At 37.6% G+C, this 22342-nt stretch overlaps 1 protein-coding gene and 1 pseudogene across 1 annotated transcript; both read left to right on the top strand.

The window, feature by feature from the left end:
* The first annotated feature begins 1135 nt into the window (after window positions 1-1135).
* On the top strand, window positions 1136-2060 carry LOC118628675 (annotated as a pseudogene).
* Window positions 2061-15482: 13422 nt separating this feature from the next.
* Window positions 15483-16421, top strand: LOC118628674 (olfactory receptor 1044-like). The gene has a single exon (XM_036259617.1). It carries the CDS (start codon window positions 15483-15485, stop codon window positions 16419-16421), a length of 939 nt encoding a protein of 312 aa, XP_036115510.1.
* The last annotated feature ends 5921 nt before the right edge of the window (window positions 16422-22342 follow it).

The following is a 22342-nucleotide window of genomic DNA, read 5'->3' as shown; positions in this document are numbered from 1 at the left end:
CACGCTAGCGACCAGCATGCCTATGGTCAGGTCCCAAACATTCTTCAGAATTTCTACTGTGTTGCACACAGAAATGCATCTACTCTTTCTTATGTTTCTGTCACGCTAGCGACCAGCATGCCTATGGTCAGGTCCCAAACATTCTTCAGAATTTCTGCTGAACAACAGCAGCTGTCAGAGGGAGCAAGGTCAGCCTTGACATATTCTACTCTAACGACCACTCATGGAGACCCTGCCAACCTCCTCTCCAGCAACCACCACCTCCCTGCTCCAGCAGGTCCTGAATCACAGACTATCTCTACTCCTCTTAATACAGACTGCAAAGAACATGAAGGGTTAATAAGGAAGTGGGGCAATGCTATATCTAAAAACACACCATATCTTTGCCTACTTTTTAAAAAATATGTTTTTATTTATTTCAGGAAGAGTAAGGGAGATGGAGAGAGAGATAGAAACATCAATGTGAGAGGAAAACACTGATCTGTTGCCTCCTGCACTCCCCCTACTGGGGATCGAGCCCACAACTAAGACATGTGCCCTGTCCAGGAATGGAACCAGGGACCTCCTGGTGCACAGGACTATGCTCAGCCCCTGAGACACCTGGCCAGGTTCTTTGCTACTTTTAGTTGTGAATTATGAAATAAAAATAAAGCAATGTATTCTTTTTTACACTGCTCACTTAACTGTGTCTCCATTACACAATATAACAAAGTCTCCACAATACTGAAAAACAGCAACAACTTGTCAGAAATGTGAGTTATTAAACCAATTAATTTAGGAATTATATTCTCAACAATTAAAACAGTAACTTCTTAATCTATGAGAAAGGAGTAACAAAATTTACCATAAATACTACATAGATTGGTATGGAAAGGCATAATTAAATATAAGAGTGTGTCACAAACTCAGTACAATGCTGTGCAGATCTAAGAGACATTATCATTATCATTTATTGATTTATATGATATAGCATATATTTCCAAAGAATCAGGTTTCCTCTTAGGGTCCTAACATTGTTTACCTATCTTTACAATTACTAAAAAATAGAAAGAATCAGCAGTTTAACTATTTCAATGATATTACTTCTCCACATCAATTTGCTTCCTCCACGACCAGGGGTTTCCAGACCTGAGTGATGCCTGCTGAGAACTGCACTGTGTTTGCTGACTTCATGTTCTCAGGACTTTCGGGCAGACAGAATGTGCAGCAGGGGCTCTTTGTGCTCTTCCTACAGGTTTATGGCATCACTGTGATCACCAATCTAGGGATGATCCTGCTCATCAGCATGGACCCCCATCTCCACACACCCATGTACTATTTCCTGAGCAGTCTGTCTTTCTGTGACATCTGCTACTCTTCCACTGTCTCTCCCAAGATGCTGGTTGATTTCTAATGTGTAAAAAAGAAGATTTTATATAATTATTGCTTTGTTCAGATGGTTCTTTTTATGGGGTAGGGTCATTTGAGATGTGGAATGTCTCTTGTTAGCGTCATGGCATATAACCATTATGTTACCATTTCCAATACACTTCTTTATACAACTGCCATGTCTAATAGAATGTGTAGCCAGTTTGTGGCTAGAGTGTGTGTTGAATTTTTGATGAATATAACAATCTTCACCTCTTGTGCAATTTAATTATTATCCTGCAATTCCAATAATAATAATCACTTTTTCTGTGACAACCCACCCTTACTAGTCCTCTCTTCCTCGGATACAACCTCAGTGAGATAGCGATGCTCATTTCCTATAGCTGTGTCCTGGGCTCCAGCATCTCCACTGTCCTCTTCTCCTACTGCAGCATAACTACCATCTGCAGAATCAACTCAGACCAGGGCAGACTAAAGCCTTCTCTACCTGTACCTCCACCCAACAGCTGTGGCGATATTTTTGGGACACTCTTGTTCACGTATTTCTGACCTAGCTCGAGTTAATTCATGGACATGAATAAAATGGCCTCTGTTTTCATCCCCACGTTAATCCCACTGATCTGTAGTTAAGGAATAAGGATGCAAAAGGTCCCCTGAGAAAAGCAGTTGGCACTAAATTATGTTCTGGGTAAAGCATGTTCACCCTAAAAAGTTTTATTTAAAGATGTTGAGAGCTGAAGTGTAAGACTTTGACACAGTTTTCTGTGGTCTCACCCGTGCATTTCTGGATATTTCTTTACCAATCTTTGTGCCTAAATTGAGTATAGGAAACAGTCATTCTTAATCTTAATTTCTTCAAATTAAGGAAGAGTTTACTGTTTTGCAAAGAGTTTCTTTTTAAATCACTCTGCTCTATTCATGAGTAAGTCCCAGAGAAATGTGAGCAGAGTAACATCTCCCTCCATGTCAATAAAATTTACTGTGCTTGAAGCTCTGTTTTTTAAAACAATGGGTTAATTAACTTGCTCAACAAGAATAGAGTTTTAGTAGTTTATGTTGGCTTCTTTTGGAAGATGGCAGCCAGCAGGACCAGAGGAAGGGTGAGTGTGTGAGAGAGTGAGTGAGTGTGTGAGAGAGTATGCATGGATGCGAAGGTGGACCAACAAACCTGATCAGTGCAGAACCACAGAGCAGAAGGTTCCTTGGCTGTGGACGGGAGCAGCCAGCTACCTAGTTAAGTGGCCCTTCAGAATGCTTCTCCCTGCTCCACAGGGAGGTCCCACCATTTTGGAAGATCCTGGGTTTTCCCTGGGAGGAGGCAGTGGGAACAGCTAGGGTCCAGCAACCTGACCTCACCAGCATACTTGGCACCATTGGACCAGTGGACACTCTGTGTCAACCCAGACCAGTGCATACTAGTGGAGCTCCCAAGGTCCTGGTCCCGGAAGCCACAGAGAGCCTTGAGCCCAGCATCATCCCCATGGTAGCAGCCCTATCAGAGTCGAGATATACCTCTAGCAACAGAGGCTGGGGAGCAGACATACATCCCCAGGCAACAGAAGCACAGACCAGCATCTGAGATCCACCCCCAAAAACTACAACAAAGGCTGAGCAAGAGTTGAGCCCTATGGGACAGCAGCACTCCCCAGCCTCCAGCAGCGGGACCTGGGGCTCCACAGAGGCCTGTGCGGTCCACTAGCTCACAAGAGCTGTGGGAAGCCAGAGCCCTAGAGAGACTAGTGCAATCCAGCTGCCCGCGCACAGAACCTGCAAGGTGCAGGGGCACCAGAGAGGCCTGTGTGACCCAGCAGAGACTGTGAAATCTAGTTACTCCCAGGATCTGCAGGTGCTACAGCACTAGAGACACCTGTGCAGCCCAGCAGGGACTGTGTGATCTAGTTACCCATGGAGCCTGTGGGGTGCTGAAGCACCAGAGAGGCCTGTGTGACCCAGCAGGGACTGTGCCATCCAGTTACCCATGGGACCTGCAGGGTCTTGATGCACCAGAGAGGCCTGTGCAACCAAGCAGCCTATAACATAGGCACAGAGCCAGGTCCTCAAAGGGACTGTGACATACAGTTACCCATGGGACCGGCAGGGTGCTGGGGAACCAGGAAGGCCTATGGAACCCAGCTGCACACTAGATAGTCATAGAGAATGTGAAAATGAAGTTGGAGTGAATAGAAGCTACACAGATGATCTCTCAGGACCAAACAGGAATTACAACAAAAATAAAGACAAATCCTCAGAAAAAAGCAACAGAACAAGACCATATAACCAGGACACTGGTAGGATCTGAGGAGGCACAATAGGGTGGCTGGTTGGGAGCTCAAAGACAGCAGCAGTCTTAGCTGTGAGCAGCGCCCTTGGGGAATAAAGACCAAGCCTGCTCCACAATGCAGAGAGCCAAAACAGAGTGCTAAAATAGCCACAGCCACTCACCTGTGGGCTACTGCAGAGGGAGGGCAGACTGGGCTGGTACTCTGTGGGGACACCCAGGATTTGGAGGGCACTCAGAGTTTTTGCTGAGTTGTGGCCACAAAGGACGGTGGCCAGTGTGTTCCTTCCCCAAGCTGTGGGGAAAAGCAGAATGCCCCCCTATTAGAGATTCAGGTTTTCCCAGGTTAGCAAAGAAATGCAAATTGAGACTCATTAACAACCAGCATCTAGCACACCCTCTGGAAATCCTCTTATGCAGAACACCAGGGCTACATTCCAAGGCACTGAGTAACTGAGACTATCACCCACCAGGAAAAAGCTAGAGAATAACTGAATCTTTCCTGGGCTTGCAAATCTACCCAGAAAAGTAAGACTTGACAGTGGTGTTTAACGTGGGCCCATCCAGGCTCATCCAGTGGAGGGAGCCACAAACAGCAGAGCACCAATACCCACAGGAAAAATTTGGCAGGCTCCAAAACCCACTGAGATAGCCAAAATGGTGAAACAAAGAAATAAATCTCAAATGAAAGAAAAAGATAACTCTATTGAAGATGAGATAAATGAAATGCAGCTAAGCAAATTATCAGAGGTAAAGTTCAGAGCCATGATAATGAGGAAGCTCAACAGCATGAGTAAGGACATCAGCACCATGAGTAAAGATATAGAAACATTTAAAATCAACCAAGAGGAAATGAAGAATGACATATCAGAAATTAAGAACACATTGGAAGGACTAACCAGCAGAGTAGAGGAAGCTGAGGACTGGATCAGTGAATTAGAAGACAGGATAGAAAAAATCAACCAATCAGAAAATCAAAAGGAAAAAGCAATTAAAAAACATGAAGACAGCTTTAGAGAACTGTCGGACAACTGGAAACATAATAACATTCGCATCATAGGAGTCCCTGAAGAGGAAGAAAATGGGCAAGGGTTAGAGAATATATTTGAAGAAATAGTGACAGAAAATTTCCTAAGTTGGTGAAGGAAGAAGGCATTCAAGTTCAAGAAGCACAGAGAGCCCCAAGTAAGAAGAACCCAAACAGGCCCACACCAAGACACATAATGATTAAAATGCCAAAAATTAAAGACAAAGAGAGAATCCTAAAGGCAGCAAGAGATAAGCAACAGGTTACCTACAAAGGAAAGCCCATAAGGTTCTCAGCTGACTTCTCAACAGAAAAACTACACTCCAGAAGGGAGTGGCATGAAGTAACCAAGGTCATGAAAAACAAGGATCTGAATCAAAGACTACTCTATCCAGCAAAGCTATCATTCAAAATAGAAGGTCAAATAAAGAGCTTCCCAGACAGAAAAAGGTTAAGGGAATATATTAACACCAAACAAGCACTGAAAGATATGCTAAGAAAAAAAAAATAAAATAAACTGCTGTAATTAGTAGAAGAAATAGGAAGAAAAATAGAACCACACTAAACAAAAATGGCAAAAAATAAGTACATATCAATTATCACCTTAAATGTGAATGCTTTGAATGCTTTGATAAAAAGATACAGAGTAGCTGACTGGATAAGAAAGCATGACTCACATATATGTTTTTTACGAGAAACCCACCTCACAACAAAAGACTCACATAGGTTAAAAGTGAAGGGATGGAAAAAAATTTTTCAAGCAAATAGAAAACAAAAAAAGCTGGGGTAGCAATACTTATATCTGATAAAATAGATTTCAAAATAAAGGCCATAATCGGAGACAAAGAAGGCCACTAGATAATATTGAAAGGATATATTCAACAGGGAGATATAATCTTGATAAAGATATATGCACCCAATTTAGGTTCACCAACATATATAAAAAATCTTTTGAAGGACTTCAAAGGAGAAATCAACAGCAATACAATCATAGCAGGGGACTTCAATACTCCACTGACATCAATGGATACATCTTCTGGACAAAAAATGAACAAGGAAACACAGGCTCTAAATGAAGTGCTGGATCAAATGGATTTAATAGAAATCTACAGAGAATCACACCCAAAAACGGCAGAATTCAAATTCTTCTCAAGGGACATTCTCAAAGTAGATCACATGTTAGGGCACAAACTAAGACTCTACAAGTTCAAGAAGATTGAAATCATATCAAGCATCTTCTCAGATCACAATGGCATACAACTAGAAATCAATTGCAACAAGAACATGCAGACACATTTGAAAACATGGAGGTTAAATAGCATGTTATTGAACAATGAATGGGTTACCATGGAGAGCAAGGAAGGAATGAAAAACTTCCTGGAAATCAATGAAAATGAATACACAACAACACAAAATCTATGGGATGCTGCAAAAGCAGTTCTGAGAGGGAAGTTCATAGCATTACAGGCCTACCTCAAAAAGCAAGAAAAATCTCTAATAGAATATCTGACCTCACAACTTAAAGACCAAGAAAGCAAACAGAAAGAAACCCCAGAGCAAGTAGAAGGAAGGAAATAGTAAAGATCAGAAGAGAAATAAATGACATGGAGAACAAAAAAACAATTGCAAGGATCAATGAAACAAAGAGCTGGTTCTTTAAAAAGGTAAACAAGATTGATGGACCTTTAAATAGACTCACCAAAAAACAAAGAGAGAGAACTCAAATACACAATTCTGGAAATGAAAGAGGAGAAATAATAACTGACCCCACAGAAATACAAAGGATTGTTAACAGATATTATGAACAATTATATGGCAACAAATTCAACAATCTAAGCAAAATGGACAAATTTGTAGAAACACATAGTCTCCCAAAACTGAACCAGGAAGAGATACAAAACATGAACAGACCAATAACAACAAAAGAAATTGAAGATGTAATCAAGACTCTCCCAGCAAAAAAAAAAAAACAAGGCCCGGACAGCTTCACAGGGGAATTTTATGGAACATTCAAAGAAGAACTAATACCCATTCTCCTCAAACTATTTCAAAAAATTCAAGAAGGAAGACTTCCAAACTCGTTTTATGTGGTCAGCATAATTCTAATTCCAAAACCAGAAAAAGACACTACAAAGAAAACCACAGACCAATATCCCTGATGAGCATAGATGCCAAAATCCTGAACAAAATACTAGCAAATCGAATTCAGCAATATATCAAAAAAATTATTCACCATGACCAAGTGGGATTCATTTCAGGAATGCAAGGCTGGTACAATATTCGCAATTCAATAAATGTGATACACCACATAAACAAAATGAAAGATAAAAATCATATGATCATGTCAATAGATGCTGAAAAAGCATTTGACAAAATCCAGCACCCATTTCTGATAAAAATGCTCAGCAGTCTGGAAATAGAGGAATCATATCTCAACATAATAAAGGCCTTATATGAAAGACCTACAGCCAACATCATACTCAATGGGCATAAATTAAAAGCATTTCCCTTAAGAACAGGAACAATATAAGGATGCCCACTTTTGCCACTTTTATTTAACATACTACTGGAAGTCTTAGCCACAGCAATCAGACAGGAAGAAAAAATAAAAGAGATCCAAAAGGGAAAGGAGAAAGTGAAACTCATTATTTGCAGATGACGTGATACTATACATAGAAATCCCCAAAGACTCCATCAAAAATTTACTAGACTTATTAAATGAATTTGGCAAAGTAGCATGATACAAAACTAACATCAAGAAATCGATGGCATTCTTATACACCAATGATGAACTCACAGAAAGAGAAACTAAAAAAAAAAAATCCCATTTACCATCACAGCAAAAAAATTAAGATACCTAGGAATAAACTTAACCAAAGAAATAAAGAACCTACTCGCAGGAAACTACAGGTCATTGAAAAAGGAAAGAAAGAAAGATATAAAAAAGTGGAAACACATACTTTGTTCATTGATTGGAAGAATTAACATCATTAAAATGTACATACTACCCAAAGCAATCTATAGATTCAATGCAATCCCCATCAAAATAACAAGGACACACATCACAGAACTAGAACAAACTTCAAAGGTTCATATGGAACCAAAAAAGACCTCAAATTGCCACAGCAATCTTGAAAAAGAAGAATAAAGTTGTAGGAACCACATTACCAGATTTCAGGTTATACATTAAATCCACTGTAATCAAAACAGCTTGGTACTGGCACAAGAACAAACATATAGACCAGTGGAACAAAACAGAGAACCCAGAAATGGACCCAAGGCAATATGCTCAATTATATTTGACAAAGGTGGCAAGAGCATACAGTGGAGTAAGGACAGTCTCTTTAATAAATGGTGTTGGGAAAATTGCATGCAAAAAAAAAAAAAAATGAAACTAGACCATCAACTTACACCCTGCACAAGAATAATCTCAAAATGGATAAAAGACTTAAATGTGACTCATGAATCCATAAAATTCCTAGAAGAAAATATAGGCAACAAAATTTCAGACATCATACGCAACACATTTTCACTGATACATCAACTAAGGCAACAGAAACAAAGGAAAAAATGAACACATGAGACTACATCAAACTCAAAAGATTCTGAACAGCATAAGATACAATCATCAAAATGAAAAGGCAACCCACTATATGGGAGAGCATAATTGCCAATGATATATCAGATAAGGGGTTAATTTCCAATATATATAGAGGGCTTATACAACTGAACAAAAGTAAAACAAAGAACCCAATTAAAAAACACAGGGGAACTAAATAGACACCTTTCCAAACAGGACATAAAAATGGCTAAGAGACATGTGAAGAAATGTTCAATATCACTAATCAACAGAGAGATACAAATTAAAACAACAATGAGGTATCACCTCACACCTGTCAGAATGGCCGCCATCAACAAATCATCAAACAAGTGTTGGCCAGGGTGTGGGAAAAAGGGGACTCCAGTACACTGCTGGTGAGAATGCAGACTGGTGCAGCCACTATGGAAAACAAAATAGTGTTACCTCAAAAAATTAAAAATTGAACTTCCATTTGACCCAATGATCCCCTTCTAGGAATATACCCTAAGAGGCCTGAAACACCAATCAGAAAGAATATATGTACCCCCATGTTCATAGCAGCACTATTGACAATAGCTAAGATCTGGAAACAGCCCAAGTGTCCATCAATAGACTAATGGATAAAAAACCTGTGCTACATATACACAATGGAGTACTATGCAGCTGTAAGAAAGAAAGATCTCTTATCCTTTGAGGCAACATGGAGGGACCTAGAAAGTATTATCCTAAGTGAAACAAGCCAAGCAGAAAAAGACAAATACCACATGGTCTCACTTACATATGGAATATAATGAACATTACAGTCTGAGGAATACAGTTGACCCAGAGACGTGAAAGTAGGGTACAGACTGACCACCCTCAGAAGAGGGGGTGGTGGGGGTAGGAAGAGATAAACCGCAGAACTTATATGCATGTATGCATAACCAATGGACATAGACAACAAAGCCGTAGATGGTGCGGGGTTATGGGGAGGAGGCTGTCAATGGTGTAAAAAATGAGAAACATCTATAACAAAAATAAATAAATAAATGTTTTAAAAAAATAAACAATAAAAAAATAAAATAAAATAAAATTATAGAAAGAAATTAAAGTTGATAAAGTTTACGTGGTAAAGAAAAATTATTATTAAAAGTGTGTATTTAAAAGAAAAAATACAAAGAACAGTATAGTATTCACATTAGTGTTCAATTTGCAACAATTTTGTTCACTTTCTTATCACCAGAGATAGAGATTTTAGAGCCCAGAAGGTTGTATGCACAAAATGTGTTACTTTTTTACTAACCCAACTCCAACCCCTTTGTCCTAATAACCCTCAGTTCTTCACACATTTATTGTTTTCTTGTCTGAAAGATATATATATAAGCTGCCTCCTTTGGTCACTTCTTTGAGTCTTATATTTGGCATGAGGGTCCTGTACATGCAAAATTAAATTTGCTTTTCTCCTATTCATTAGTTTTATGTCAACTTAACATTGGGCCAGTCGGGGGAAAAATAAAAAATAAAATAGAAGAGAAGAAGGAAAAAATGTGCTACCCTACACAATCAAAACACTATTGCAATGAGGGTGGTTAATGTATACTTGGGGAAGGATTTAGAGAATGACTAATGAGGAAAGCAATATGTGACATTAATTTATTTCTAAATGAGAAGTGAAGGACTTTTCAGAAATAGAAGACACAGGATAAACAATCAAAGAAACTAAAAATCTGATTTCAAGACATCTCGCTTCACTGGAAGGAAGATGTAGATCCGTGAGAGCCACGAAGCATAGCATTAAAATAAATTCTGCTAAATTTCCTGACATCGATCAATAGTAAAGCAAGTGAAGAATTAAAGTTCAGCATTTGCTAAAGTTGTTATGGTATTACCAGGGGAAAACACAGAACTGGATTCTAATTAATCATATTCTCATGACACCAAACGGTGAAGGCAGAGACTTGAGAGATTTGTCCCAGTAGTCACCAGGTAGAAATAAAATGCAATCTGCCTATTGTTGATGTACCAGAGATGACGACTGAAAGACTTGCTCATTTCAGGTAGGTTTCTAAATGGCTTCCTTAAAGGAACATAGGGGGAAGAAAAACCTTAAGTTTGGAAAAGAGAAGAATCAAGATTTGAGATTTTGTAATGAATCATTTTATATCAGCTTATTCAGTTAAATAAACTTTTTATTCTAATGGCCAAACAATGATATTATTTTGTTAGAACTGTGTGAATTTGTCTGACCTCATTTGTCACTAGTATAACAAAATTAAATGTCTTATCTATATTTTAATAAAGGTTGATAAGTAAACCATTACTTTTTATCACTGTATGAGACATCACTGTACATGTAAATTTAAGGCTTATACTTGTATTTTTCAAATAATAATACAGGTAGCACATTAAAAATATCAATGTATGTTAATCCATACCATCGTTTTTAAGTCTACAAAAATAAAAATTGGACCATTGCCCACATTCAAATTTTCATATTTCAACAGACACACATAAACATAATGTACACATGGAAACAAGACAGACTCCTATGTATTTCAAGAACATTTATTTTTCCTGAACCTATTTTCATTTAAATGGAAAAGATAGCTTAAAATAAAAGATACATAAACTTCCACATTACAATTTGTTTTCACTTTTCTTTACCACATCACTTTGGCTTCAAAAGAGATTTGTCCTTTGGCAAAGGTTAGTCCTGCAAGTAGATTATAAATGCTGCCACAAACCAGTGAAGATGTGTCATAGAACAGTTCTGTAAAACCTGTTACAGGTTTCAGTAAACACTAAGATGCCCTACACTGAAACAGTACCATACACATTTTCATTCAGGAGGGTAAAGGATAGGGATAGGATACCTGTAAGAGTGTCAACAATCAAAGTGAAGTAAAAATCCTGGCCGGTGTGATTCAGTGGTTGAGCGTTGACCTGTAAACCGAGAGGCTGGTGGTTCAATTCCTGCTCAGGGCACATGCCCAGGTTGTGGGCCAGATCCCCAATGGGGCACATGAAGAAGATGGTCGATCAAAGCTCTCTCTACTCAATGTTTCTCTCTCTGAACCTCTCTGTTCCTCTCTCTCTAAAATCAATAAAGGAAAAAACTGGTAAAGTAAAAAATAATAATAAAATAATTTTTATATTTATTAACATGAAATCCCATTGTCAGTGATAAAATCAAGTTTTTTTCTTCACTGAAAACATGTGAAACTATCGATCATATTGGACTACCATGTTAAAACTCAATGACTGTCTCTGACAGGCTCATTTTTTTGTTTGTTTTTGGTTCAGGATTTAGTGCAGGGATGTTTTCATTCTGATTATTCATTGGCTTTTTTTAAAATTGAGTTTTTATTGACTTTTTTTAGAGAAAGAGAGATTGACATTTTTAGAGAAACATCTATGTAAGAGAGAAACACTGATCTGCTGCCTCCTGCACACTCACCGGTGGGGATCCAGCCCACAACCCTGGCATGTGTCCTAACCGGGATTCAAACTGGGACCTCTCAGTGCATGGGACGATGGTAAGTCCACTGAGCCACACCAGCTGGGCTGAAAATTCTTTTGCTTTTAAACAAATGATAAAAAATAAAGTATATGACTTTAAAAAATTTTATAAAACAAAAAGTATTTACTATCAGATTGCAGACAACTGCAGGATTTCATTATTAATTTTAAGTCTTTAGCAGTTTATTATCTATAATATAGTTTAAAGATAGGCTTGTGAAATTAGTAAGGCAACTAAAATCTTAGAACATTTAATTAAATGATTATTTTACATTTTTCTAAAACATTACATCGTTTATAGAACACGGGTATTGTAGCAACTCACAGTCCCTTCTATCCTGTTTCCTGCAACAGGGAGCCTTACTAAAGCTGGTTTTTCTGGAAGGTATTGTCATGCACTTAGTTGATAATCACCCATCTCTCAGGAACAGACAAACATTTTCTGGAAGAAAGAGGTTATAACTTGACAATTGTTTACTTAGTATTATGCTTAGGGGCACCAGTGATACCAGGAAACCCATGTAAATACAGATTTTGTTTATTTATTTAATTTAAATACATCTACATAGATAGCAAGAATGGCAATAAAATAGGAAACATGGTTTAAAGAGGAGGTAGAACATTTTATTATGTAAAAATTCTAATGTGTACTTTGTGTATTTAATAATATATATTCACTTTTACATGGAAAACACTTTTTTTTTTAGGATGCTGTATCTAGAGAAGTTTAGGACAAGGGTTTGCAATCCTGCACATTGATCACTAAATCATTATTTACATATTTTCTTTCTGTCTTCCATCTACCCTCTGCTCCACTTTCTTTATATTCCCTCCGAACGGAGGAGTCACATATATTATATACGACATAACTGATTGGGTAAAATATAGCAGTGGACACAGAATTCCTTTGGCCTCACAAAGACTGCCAGCACCACTGAAGGGAGGCAGAATTTGGAGATGTTCAGTTGAAATAGGGATCAATGAAAGCAATATTACAATTTCTAGGGACTTGGGATTGGGGTGTAGTTGAGACATGAATATTTTTGGAGTAATATACTGTGGACCAGTGAGTATTTTTAAAAGTGTCGTACAGATGTGACCTGCTGATGAATAATAGATCATGTGGATTCTAGTAGATCAGAGAGGAAGGATGTGCACAGTAGTCCTTACTCTCTTTCTTTCTTCTCAGTCACCTGTGCTCACAGCATCCCAAAAGCTTTTCATAATGTCCCCTGAGCAGCGGCTGCTGTCAGAAGAGGCATGCTTAGTCCTGGCATCTTCCTGACTGTGATCTCTAACATACTGCTCATGGGGAGCCTCCAATCCTCTGCTCCAGCAAGCACCACCCACTGCTCCAGTGGGCCCTGGATCACACACTATCACTGGAGAGGACGTGAGGGGTTAATGGGGTATTGGGGACATGTTATACTAGAAACCTGTAATAGCTCTGCCTACTTCACAACTGTGACTGATGAGGAAATAACAAAGAAATATATTGATAACCTGCACATCTCACTAACTACAATTCTCTATTACTGGATATAATATTTCTACAACACTGAAAACAAAACAATCTTGTCAGAATATGTGGATTATCTGGACCAACTAATTTTGAAAACTATTGCCTAGAACACTGAGGACATCACTTTGTTACTATAAGATAGAAGTAGAAAAAGTTATCATAAGTACTGCATAGGTTGGTGTGAAGATAGCATGACTGATTTTTTTCCCACAATGCATTTATTTTTTTAATTTTTAATTTTTTAATTTTATTTTTGTTACAGATGTTTCTCCTTTTTTACCCCATTGACACCCTCCTACCCATACCCTCGACCCCATCCCCAGCTTTTTTGTCCCTGTCCATTGGTTATGCATACATGCATATAAGTTCTGTGGTTTATTTCTCCCCACTCCCCACCACCCCATCTTCTGAGGGTTGTCAGTCTGTACTCTACTTCCATGTTTCTGAGTCTACCCTATCCCTCAGACTGTTATGTTCATTATATTCAATATATAAGTGAGATCATGTGGTATTTGTCTTTTTCTGCTTGGCTTGTTTCACTTAGGATAATACTTTCTAGGTCCCTCCATGTCGTCTCAAAGGATAAGAGATCTTTCTTCCTTAAAGCTGCATAGTACTCCATTGTGTATATGTACCAAAGCTTTTTTATCCATTCGTCTACTGATGGTCACTTGGACTGTTTCCAGATCTTAGCTATTATAAATAGTGCTGCTATGAACATGGGGGTACATATATTCTTTCTGATTTGTGTTTCAGGCTTCTTGGAGTATATTCCTAGAAGCGGGATCACTGGGTCAAATGGAAGTTCAATTTTCAATTTTTTGAGGTAACACCATATTGTTTTCCATAGTGGCTGCATCAGTCTGCATTCCCACCAGCAGTGTACTAGAGTCTCCTTTTCCCCACACCCTCGCCAACACTTGTTGTTTGATGTTTTGTACATGGTAGCCATTCTGACAGGTGTGAGGTGATACCTCATTGTTGTTTTAATTAGCATCTCTCTGATGATTAGTGTTGTGGAGCATTTCTTCATATGTCTCTTGTCCATTTGTATGTCTTGTTTGGAGAGGTGCCTATTCAGCAACTCTGCCCATGTTTTAATTGGGTTTTTTGTCTTCCTTGTGTTGAGTTTTATGAGTACTTTATATATTTTTTTAATTGACCCCTTATCTGATGTATCATTGGCGATGATGTTCTCTCATACTGTGGGTTGACTTTCCATTTTGATAGTTGTTTATTTTGCTGTGCCAAAGCTTTTTAGTTTGATGTAGTCCCATGTATTCATTTTTCCTTTGTTTCTGTTGCCTTCAGTGATGTATCAGTGAAAATTCTGCTACGTATGATGTCCGAAATTTTGTTGCTTACATTTTCTTCAAGAATTTTTAAGGATTCACTGGTCACATTTAAGTCTTTTATCCATTTTGAGTTTATTTTTGTGTATGGTGTAAGTTGATGGTCTAGTTTCATTTTTTTCCATGTAGCTGTCCAATTTTCCCAACACCATTTATTAAAGAGGCTGTCTTTACTCCACTATATGCTCTTGCCAGCTTTGTCAAATATTAACTGAGCATATTGCCTTGTGTCCATTTCTGGGTTTTCAGTTCTGTTCCACTGGTCTATATGCCTGTTCTTGTGCCAGTGCCAGGCTGTTTTGATTACAGTTGCTTTGTAGTATAACCTGATATCCGGTATTGTGATCCCACCTACTTTGTCCTTCTTTTTCAAAATTGCTCTGGCTATTCGAGGTCTTTTTTGGTTCCATATGAACTTTTGAAGTATTTGTTCTAGTTCTGTGATGTATGTCATTGGTATTGGGAAGGGGATTTCATTGAATTTATAGATTGCTTTGGGTAGTATGGATATTTTAATGATATTAATTCTTCCAATCCATGAACAAGGTATGTGCTTTCACTTTTTTATATCTTCCTCTATTTCTTTTTTCAATGTTCCATAGTTTACTGCATTTCGAATTATTTTGAATGAAAGTGCACCACAAATTCTATACTGTTCCATACTCAAGTAGTCAATATTAATTAGCATTATCACTTCACCAATTTACACTAAATTGATATATTTTAAGGAGAGTTATTTTACCTAAAGCATACTTAGCAATGTTTATCTCTTTCTCTAACTACTGAAAAATAGTAAAATGATGTCAACCCCACATTCATTTGCTTCCTCCACGACCAGGGGTTTCCAGACTTGAGTGATGCCTGTTGAGAACTGCACTGTGTTTGCTGACTTCATATTCTCAGGACTTTCAGGAAGACAGGATGTGCAGCAGGGGCTCTTTGTGCTCTTCCTGCAGGTTTATGGCATCACTGTGATCGCCAATCTAGGGATGATCCTGCTCATCAGCATGGACCCCCGTCTCCACACACCCATGTACTATTTCCTGAGTAGTCTGTCTTTCTGTGACATCTGCTACTCCTCCACTGTCTCTCCCAAGATGCTGGCTGATTTCTTTTCTGTGCAAAAGAGGATTCCATATAATTTATGTGCCGTGCAGATGTATTTTTTTGGCGCTTTTGCAGATGTGGAATGTGTAATGTTAGCTGTTATGGCATATGACCGCTACCTAGCCATTTGTAATCCACTTCTTTATACAAGTGCCATGTCCAGGAGCATCTGTACCCAGCTCGTGACTATTGCCTACATCACGGGCTTGGTGGACTCGGCAATCCACACCTGTTTCATATTTCGATTATCATTCTGCAATTCCAACATCATCAATCACTTTCTCTGTGATGTCCCACCTTTATTGGCCCTCTCCTCCTCAGATACAACCATCAATGAGATAGCGATGCTCATTTCCTGTAGCTGTATTGTGGGGTCCAGCGTCATCACTCTCCTCCTCTCCTACAGCTACATCATAACTACCATCCTCAGAATGAACTCAACCCAGGGCAGACGCAAAGCCTTCTCTACCTGTGCCTCCCACCTAACAGCTGTGGCAATATTTTTTGGGACACTGTTGTTCATGTATTCACGACCCAGTTCGAGTGACTCCTTGGACACAGACAAGATGGCCACTGTTTTCTACACGGTTGTCATCCCCATGTTAAACCCACTGATCTACAGTTTAAGGAATAGGAATGTAAAAGATGCCCTGAGAAAAGTCTTGGGCACTAAATTATATTCTAGGTGAAAGTGTGTTCACATAATAAAGTTTTCATTTAGATGTTGAGAACTAAAATTCAAGACTTTGACATAGCTTTCTATACTCTCACCATGCATTTTTGGATTTTTCCTTACTTATCTTTGTGCCTACATTGAGTATAGAAAACAGTCATTCTTAATCTTAATCTCTCCAAACTAAGGAAAAGCAGTAATAGGTTTACTCTGTTTTGGGTCTTTTTATATCACTGTCTTCATGGGCATGTCCTACAGAGATATGCTTATTGTGAAATCTAAACTTGTTACTTCTCTTCTATCTGTAGCTCAAACCCCTTCATCTTCACAATTCTTCCCAAATCTAAAATGTATAAAAGCTGCCTGCTATGGTAACTTCTCTAATTCTCACATTTTTTAAGGGGTTTTGTATGTGCAAAATTAAATTTATTTTTCATTTGTTAATCTGCTTTATGTTAATTTAATTACTGGGGCAATATATTCTTTATTTTACCTTTCACTTAACTGTTTCTCTATTACACAATATAACAGTCTCCACAATACTGAAAAACAGCAACAAACTTGTCAGAAAATGTGGGTTACTAAACCAATTAATTTATGAATTATATTCTCAACAATTAAAACATAAAATTCTTAATCTATGAGAAAGGAGTAATAAAATTTACCATAAATACTACATAGATTGGAATGCAAAGGCATGATTAAATATAAAAGTGTGTCACATACTCAGTAGAGTGCTGTACAGATGTAAGAGACATTATCATTATCATTTATTAATTATATGATATAGCATATATTTCCAAAGAGTCAGTTTTCTCCTGGGGTCCTAGCATGGTTTACCTATTTTTACAGTTACTAAAAAACTAGAAAGAATCAGCACTTTAACTTTTTAGATGGTTTTAAGCCACCACATCAATTTTGTTCTTCCTGAACCAGGGGTTTCCAGACCTGAGTGATGCCTTCTGAGAACTGCAATTCCAATCACTTTTTCTGTGACATCCCACTCTTACTAGCCCTGTCTTCTTCGGATACAACCTCAGTAAAATAGCGATGCTCATTTCCTGTAGCTGTGTCGTGAGCTCCAGCATCTCCACTGTCCTCTTCTCCTACTACAGCATAACTACCGTCTTTAGAACTTACTCAGCCCAGGGCATACCAAAGCCTTCTCTACCTGTGCCTCCCACCCAACAATTGTGGCGATATTTTGGGGGGACACTCTTGTTCATGTATTTCTGACCCAGTTCAAGTTCCTCTATGGACATGGATAAAATGGCCTCTATTTTCATCCGCGTGTTAATCTCACTGATCTACAGTTTGAGGAATAAGGATGCAAAATGTCCCCTAAGAAAAGAAGTTGACACTAAATTATGTTCTGGATGAAAGCGTGTTCACATAAAAAAGTTTTTATTTAGAGATGTTGAGAGCTAAAGTTGACAGAGTTTTCTGTGGTCTCACTAGTACCTTTCTGGATATTTCTTAACCTATCATTGTACCTAAATTGAGTGTAGGAATAAGTCATTCTTAATCTTAATTTCTTCAAACTAAGGAAGAGTTGACTGTTTTGCAAATTTTTTTAATCTCTCTGATCTATTTATGAATGTGTCCCAGAGAAATGAGGGCAGAGTAACATCTCCCTCCATGTCAATAAACTTTACAGTCCTTAAAGCTCTGTTTTTAAAACAATGGGTTAATAAACTTGCTCAACCAGAATGGAGTTTTAGTAGTTTAAGTTGGCTTAATTTTCTTCTTCCTATGTATTAGCATCATACTATGTATTTTCTATCTTAACACTTAGAAGTAATTAGCAGTAAACAAAAAAAATTAATAAAAATACATTTATATTATGCTGTCCTTATTCAAATTTGCATAATTGCAGGGCCCTTGCCTGTCTTGTTCACAATTATTCCTACTTTGCTATTTACCAGGCTTATTTTCAGGGTGCCACTCAAAAACATTCATTGCCGTATTCTTTGCAATAGCCCAGGTGCCCATCAGTAGATGTGAGACTAAAAGAGCCATAGTACATTTTCAATGGAATACTACTCAGCCGTAAAACAGAAGGAAAATTTACCTCTTTTGACAGCACATAGATGAACCTGAAGATTATGATGCTAAGAGAAATAAGCTAGTCAGAGAAACGCAAGTACCATATGATTTCACCTACATGTCGAATCTAATGAACAAAATAAACTAACAAAGTGGAGACACACTCATGGATATAGAGAACAGACTGACAGCTGTCAAAGGGGAGAAACATGGGCGCTGGATGAGAAGGGTGAGGGATTAAGAAAGGAAGAAAAAAGAAAGACTCATGGAATCAGACAACAGTATGGTGTTTACCTGAGAGAAGGGGGTAGAAGAGGATAAAGTGGGGATATATGGTGATGAAAGGAGACTTGCCTTGGCCTGGTAAACACACAATACAAAATATACACATGATATACTATAGAATTGTCTGAAACTTGTAATTTATTTACCAATAAACCCAATATATTCAATAAAAATATTTATTGAATGAATGAATGCGTGTCCCCTGCAAGATTGATATGAAAAGGAGCCTTTGTCAATGAAAAAACAAAAAAACAACAACTTTAGTTCCTTTGAAATAGCTTCCTGTAATCTGACCAATACCCTGTGTAGATATTTTTCATTACTTACCATTGTGCCTAAATAAAAAGTATGGTATAGTCATTATTGACCTTCATCTGGTTTCCAAAGTAGAAAGAGTATTAATAAGTTCACTCACAAAAGGGTCTTTTTATGAATCTTTTCTCTGTTCATGGGTAAGCCCCTTTGAGATATTACAGGCAGCAAAACCCCTCCACTCAGGTCAATTCACCTTATTCCTCTTAAGATTCCATTTTGTTAATGAGCTTAATAAATTTGCTCAGACAGAATGTAATGTTACTGGATTATATTAAGTGTGTTTGTATCCTTGTACCAGTATCAGCTCACAAATATTCTATCATCACAAAAATATGCAAGTAGTAAGTTAATAAAGAGGAAAAAATTGCCCTGGCCGGTTTGGCTCAGCGGTTAGAGCATCGGCCTGTGGTCCCGAGAGACCCGGGTTCAGTTCCCGCTAAGGACATGTACCTTGGTTGCAGTTTGTCCCCGGCCCTGGTCGGTCGTGCGGGTGGCAGCCACTCGATGTGTCCCTTTCACATCGATGTTTCTCTCTCTCTTCCTCTCTCTCCCTCCCACTCTACCTGAACAAAAAATGTCCTTGGGTGAGGATAAAAATAAATAAATAAATAAATAAATAAATAAATAAATAAATAAATAAATAAGGAAAAAATTAAAAAGCTGCTGCTTCGACAAAAAAAAAAAAAGTTAATTCAATTCCTTTTTCCATCTCATTTACAATATTTCTACTTTGTACTTTACAATGTTCAACTCCCAGATGACACTTAAAAATGTTTATTGAATAAATGAATGACTGTCCCCTAGGAAATTGATGCATTTGAGCCTTGGTATATTCACCACCACCTCCTTAAAAAATCACATATCATTTTGTTTTAGAGCTTTTGTAAAAAATTTTTTTTAAACTTTGATTTATTTTATTCTAGTATGTGTCATCTTACACAAAATCCATCTGTACTTCTTCGTTTGGACTATACTGAGTAACTATCAGGGATAGCGATCAATTGATGTAGAGAACTTCTCAGATCCTCTATTTCTCCTCACTCTGCCCGGTTACATCAGCAGACATCTCCAGGTTCAGCAACTCAGATTTATATTGCTTTTCATAGTATTCACACCATCCTGTGGATTTCCTTTCTGTCCCTCATTCTGATGAACAGATAGGGTCCTATTAACTACTGTACAGAAGCTACCTAAAAAGGCTTGGGTAAAGTCGCAATGCATCCTCTAACATCAGAGTTAGAAACGACTCCTTATCCAGTGAGGTGTTCATAGCATATAGTTAAAATTATAGAAAGAAGTTAAAGTTGATAAAGCTTATGTGGTAAATAAATAATTATTTAAAAACTACATATTTAAAAAAACAACAAAGGGTGGCGTAGTATTCACATTAGTGTTCAATTTGCAACAATTTTGTTCACTTTCTTATCACCAGAGTTAGCGAATTTAGAGCCGAGATGGTTGTATAAATAAAACGTGTTACTTCTTCACTATCCTAACTCCAACCCCTTTGTCCTGTTAACTCTTCAATTTTTCACACATTTAATGTTGCCTTCTCCTAAAGATAGATATATAAGCTGCCTGGTTTTTGGTCACTTCCTTGAGTCCTACATTTGGTATGAGGGTTCTGTACATGCAAAATTAAATTTGCTTTTCTCCTATTCATTTGTTTTATGTCAACTTAATATTGGGTCATTTGAAAAAAAAGCAAAAAACAGAAGAGAAGAAAGAAAAAATGTGCCACCCTACACAGTCAAAACACTATTGCAATGAGGGTGGTTGATGTGTACGTGGGGAAGGATTCAGACAGTGACTAATGAAGAAAGCAATATGTGACATTAACTTATTTCTAAAAGAGAAGTGAAGGAGATGTTTCAGAAATAGAAGACACAAGATAGACAATGAAAAGAAACAAAAAATCTGATTTTAAGACAGTTGGTTTCACTGGAGGAAGATGTAGATCCATGAGAGCCACGAAGCATAGCATTAAAATAAATTCTGGTAAATTTCTGACATTGATTAATTCACTAAAGCAAGTGCAGAATTAAAATTCAACATTTGCTAAAGTTGTTATAGTATTCCCAGGGGAAAATACAGAACTGGAATCTAATTAATCATATTCTCATAACACCAAAGCGGGTAGGCAGAGACTTGAGAGATTTGTCCCAATAGTCACCAGGTAGAAATAAAATGCAATCTGCCTATTGTTGATGTACCAGAGATGAGGACAGAAAGACTTGCTCATTTCAGGTAGGTTTCTAAATGGCTTCACTTAAGAAATATAGGGGGAAGAAAAACCTTACTTTTGGAAAAGAGAAGAATCAAGATTTGAGATTTTCTTAATAAATCATTTTATATCAGCTTATTCAGTTAAATAAACTTTTCATTCTAATGGCAAAACCATGATATTCTTTTATTAGAACTGTGTGATTTTATCTGATCTCATTTGTCACTAGTATAACAAAATTAAATATCTTATTTATATTTTAATATAGGTTGACAAGTAAACCATTACTTTTTATCACTGTATGAGACATCACTGTATATGTAAATTTAAGGCTTACACTTGTATTTTTCAAATAGTAATACAGGTAGCACATTAAAAATGTCAATGTATGTTAATTCATACCATCATTTTTAAGTCTAGAAAAAATAAAAATTAGACCATTGCCCACATTCAAATTTTCATATTTCAACAGACACACATAAACATAATGTACACATGGAAACAAGACAGACTCCTATGTATTTCAAGAACATTTACTTTTCTTGTACCTATTTTCATTTAAATGAAAAAGATAACTTAAAATAAAAGATATATAAACGGCCACATTACAATTTGTTTTCACTTTTCTTTTCCGCATCACTTTGGCTTCAAAAGAGATTTGTCCTTTGGCAAAGGTCAGTCGTGCAAGTGGATTATAAATGCTGCCACAAACCAATGAAGATGTGTGATAGAACAGTTCTCCTGTGAAACCTGTTTCAGGTTTCAGTAAACACTAAGGTGCCATACACTGAAACAGTAGCATACACATTTTCATTTAGGAGGGTAAAGGATAGGGTATCTATAAGAGTGTCAACAATCAAAGTGAAGTAAAAATCCTGGCTAGTGTGACTCAGTGGTTGACATCAAGCCATGCACCAAGAAGATGCTGGCTCAATTCCATGTCAGGGCACATGCCCAGGTTGTGGGCCAGATCCCCAATGGGGCACAGGCAGGAGGTGGTCGATCAAAGTTCTCTCTCCTCAATGTTTCTCTCTCTTGCTCTCTGTTCCTCTCTCTCAAAAATCAAT

The sequence above is a fragment of the Molossus molossus genome, unplaced genomic scaffold, assembly GCF_014108415.1.
Source record: "Molossus molossus isolate mMolMol1 unplaced genomic scaffold, mMolMol1.p scaffold_m16_p_13, whole genome shotgun sequence".
Lineage (NCBI taxonomy): Eukaryota > Metazoa > Chordata > Mammalia > Chiroptera > Molossidae > Molossus > Molossus molossus.
The sequence above is the reverse complement of the archived record's forward strand: the minus strand, read 5'-3'. Positions and strand labels throughout refer to the sequence as shown.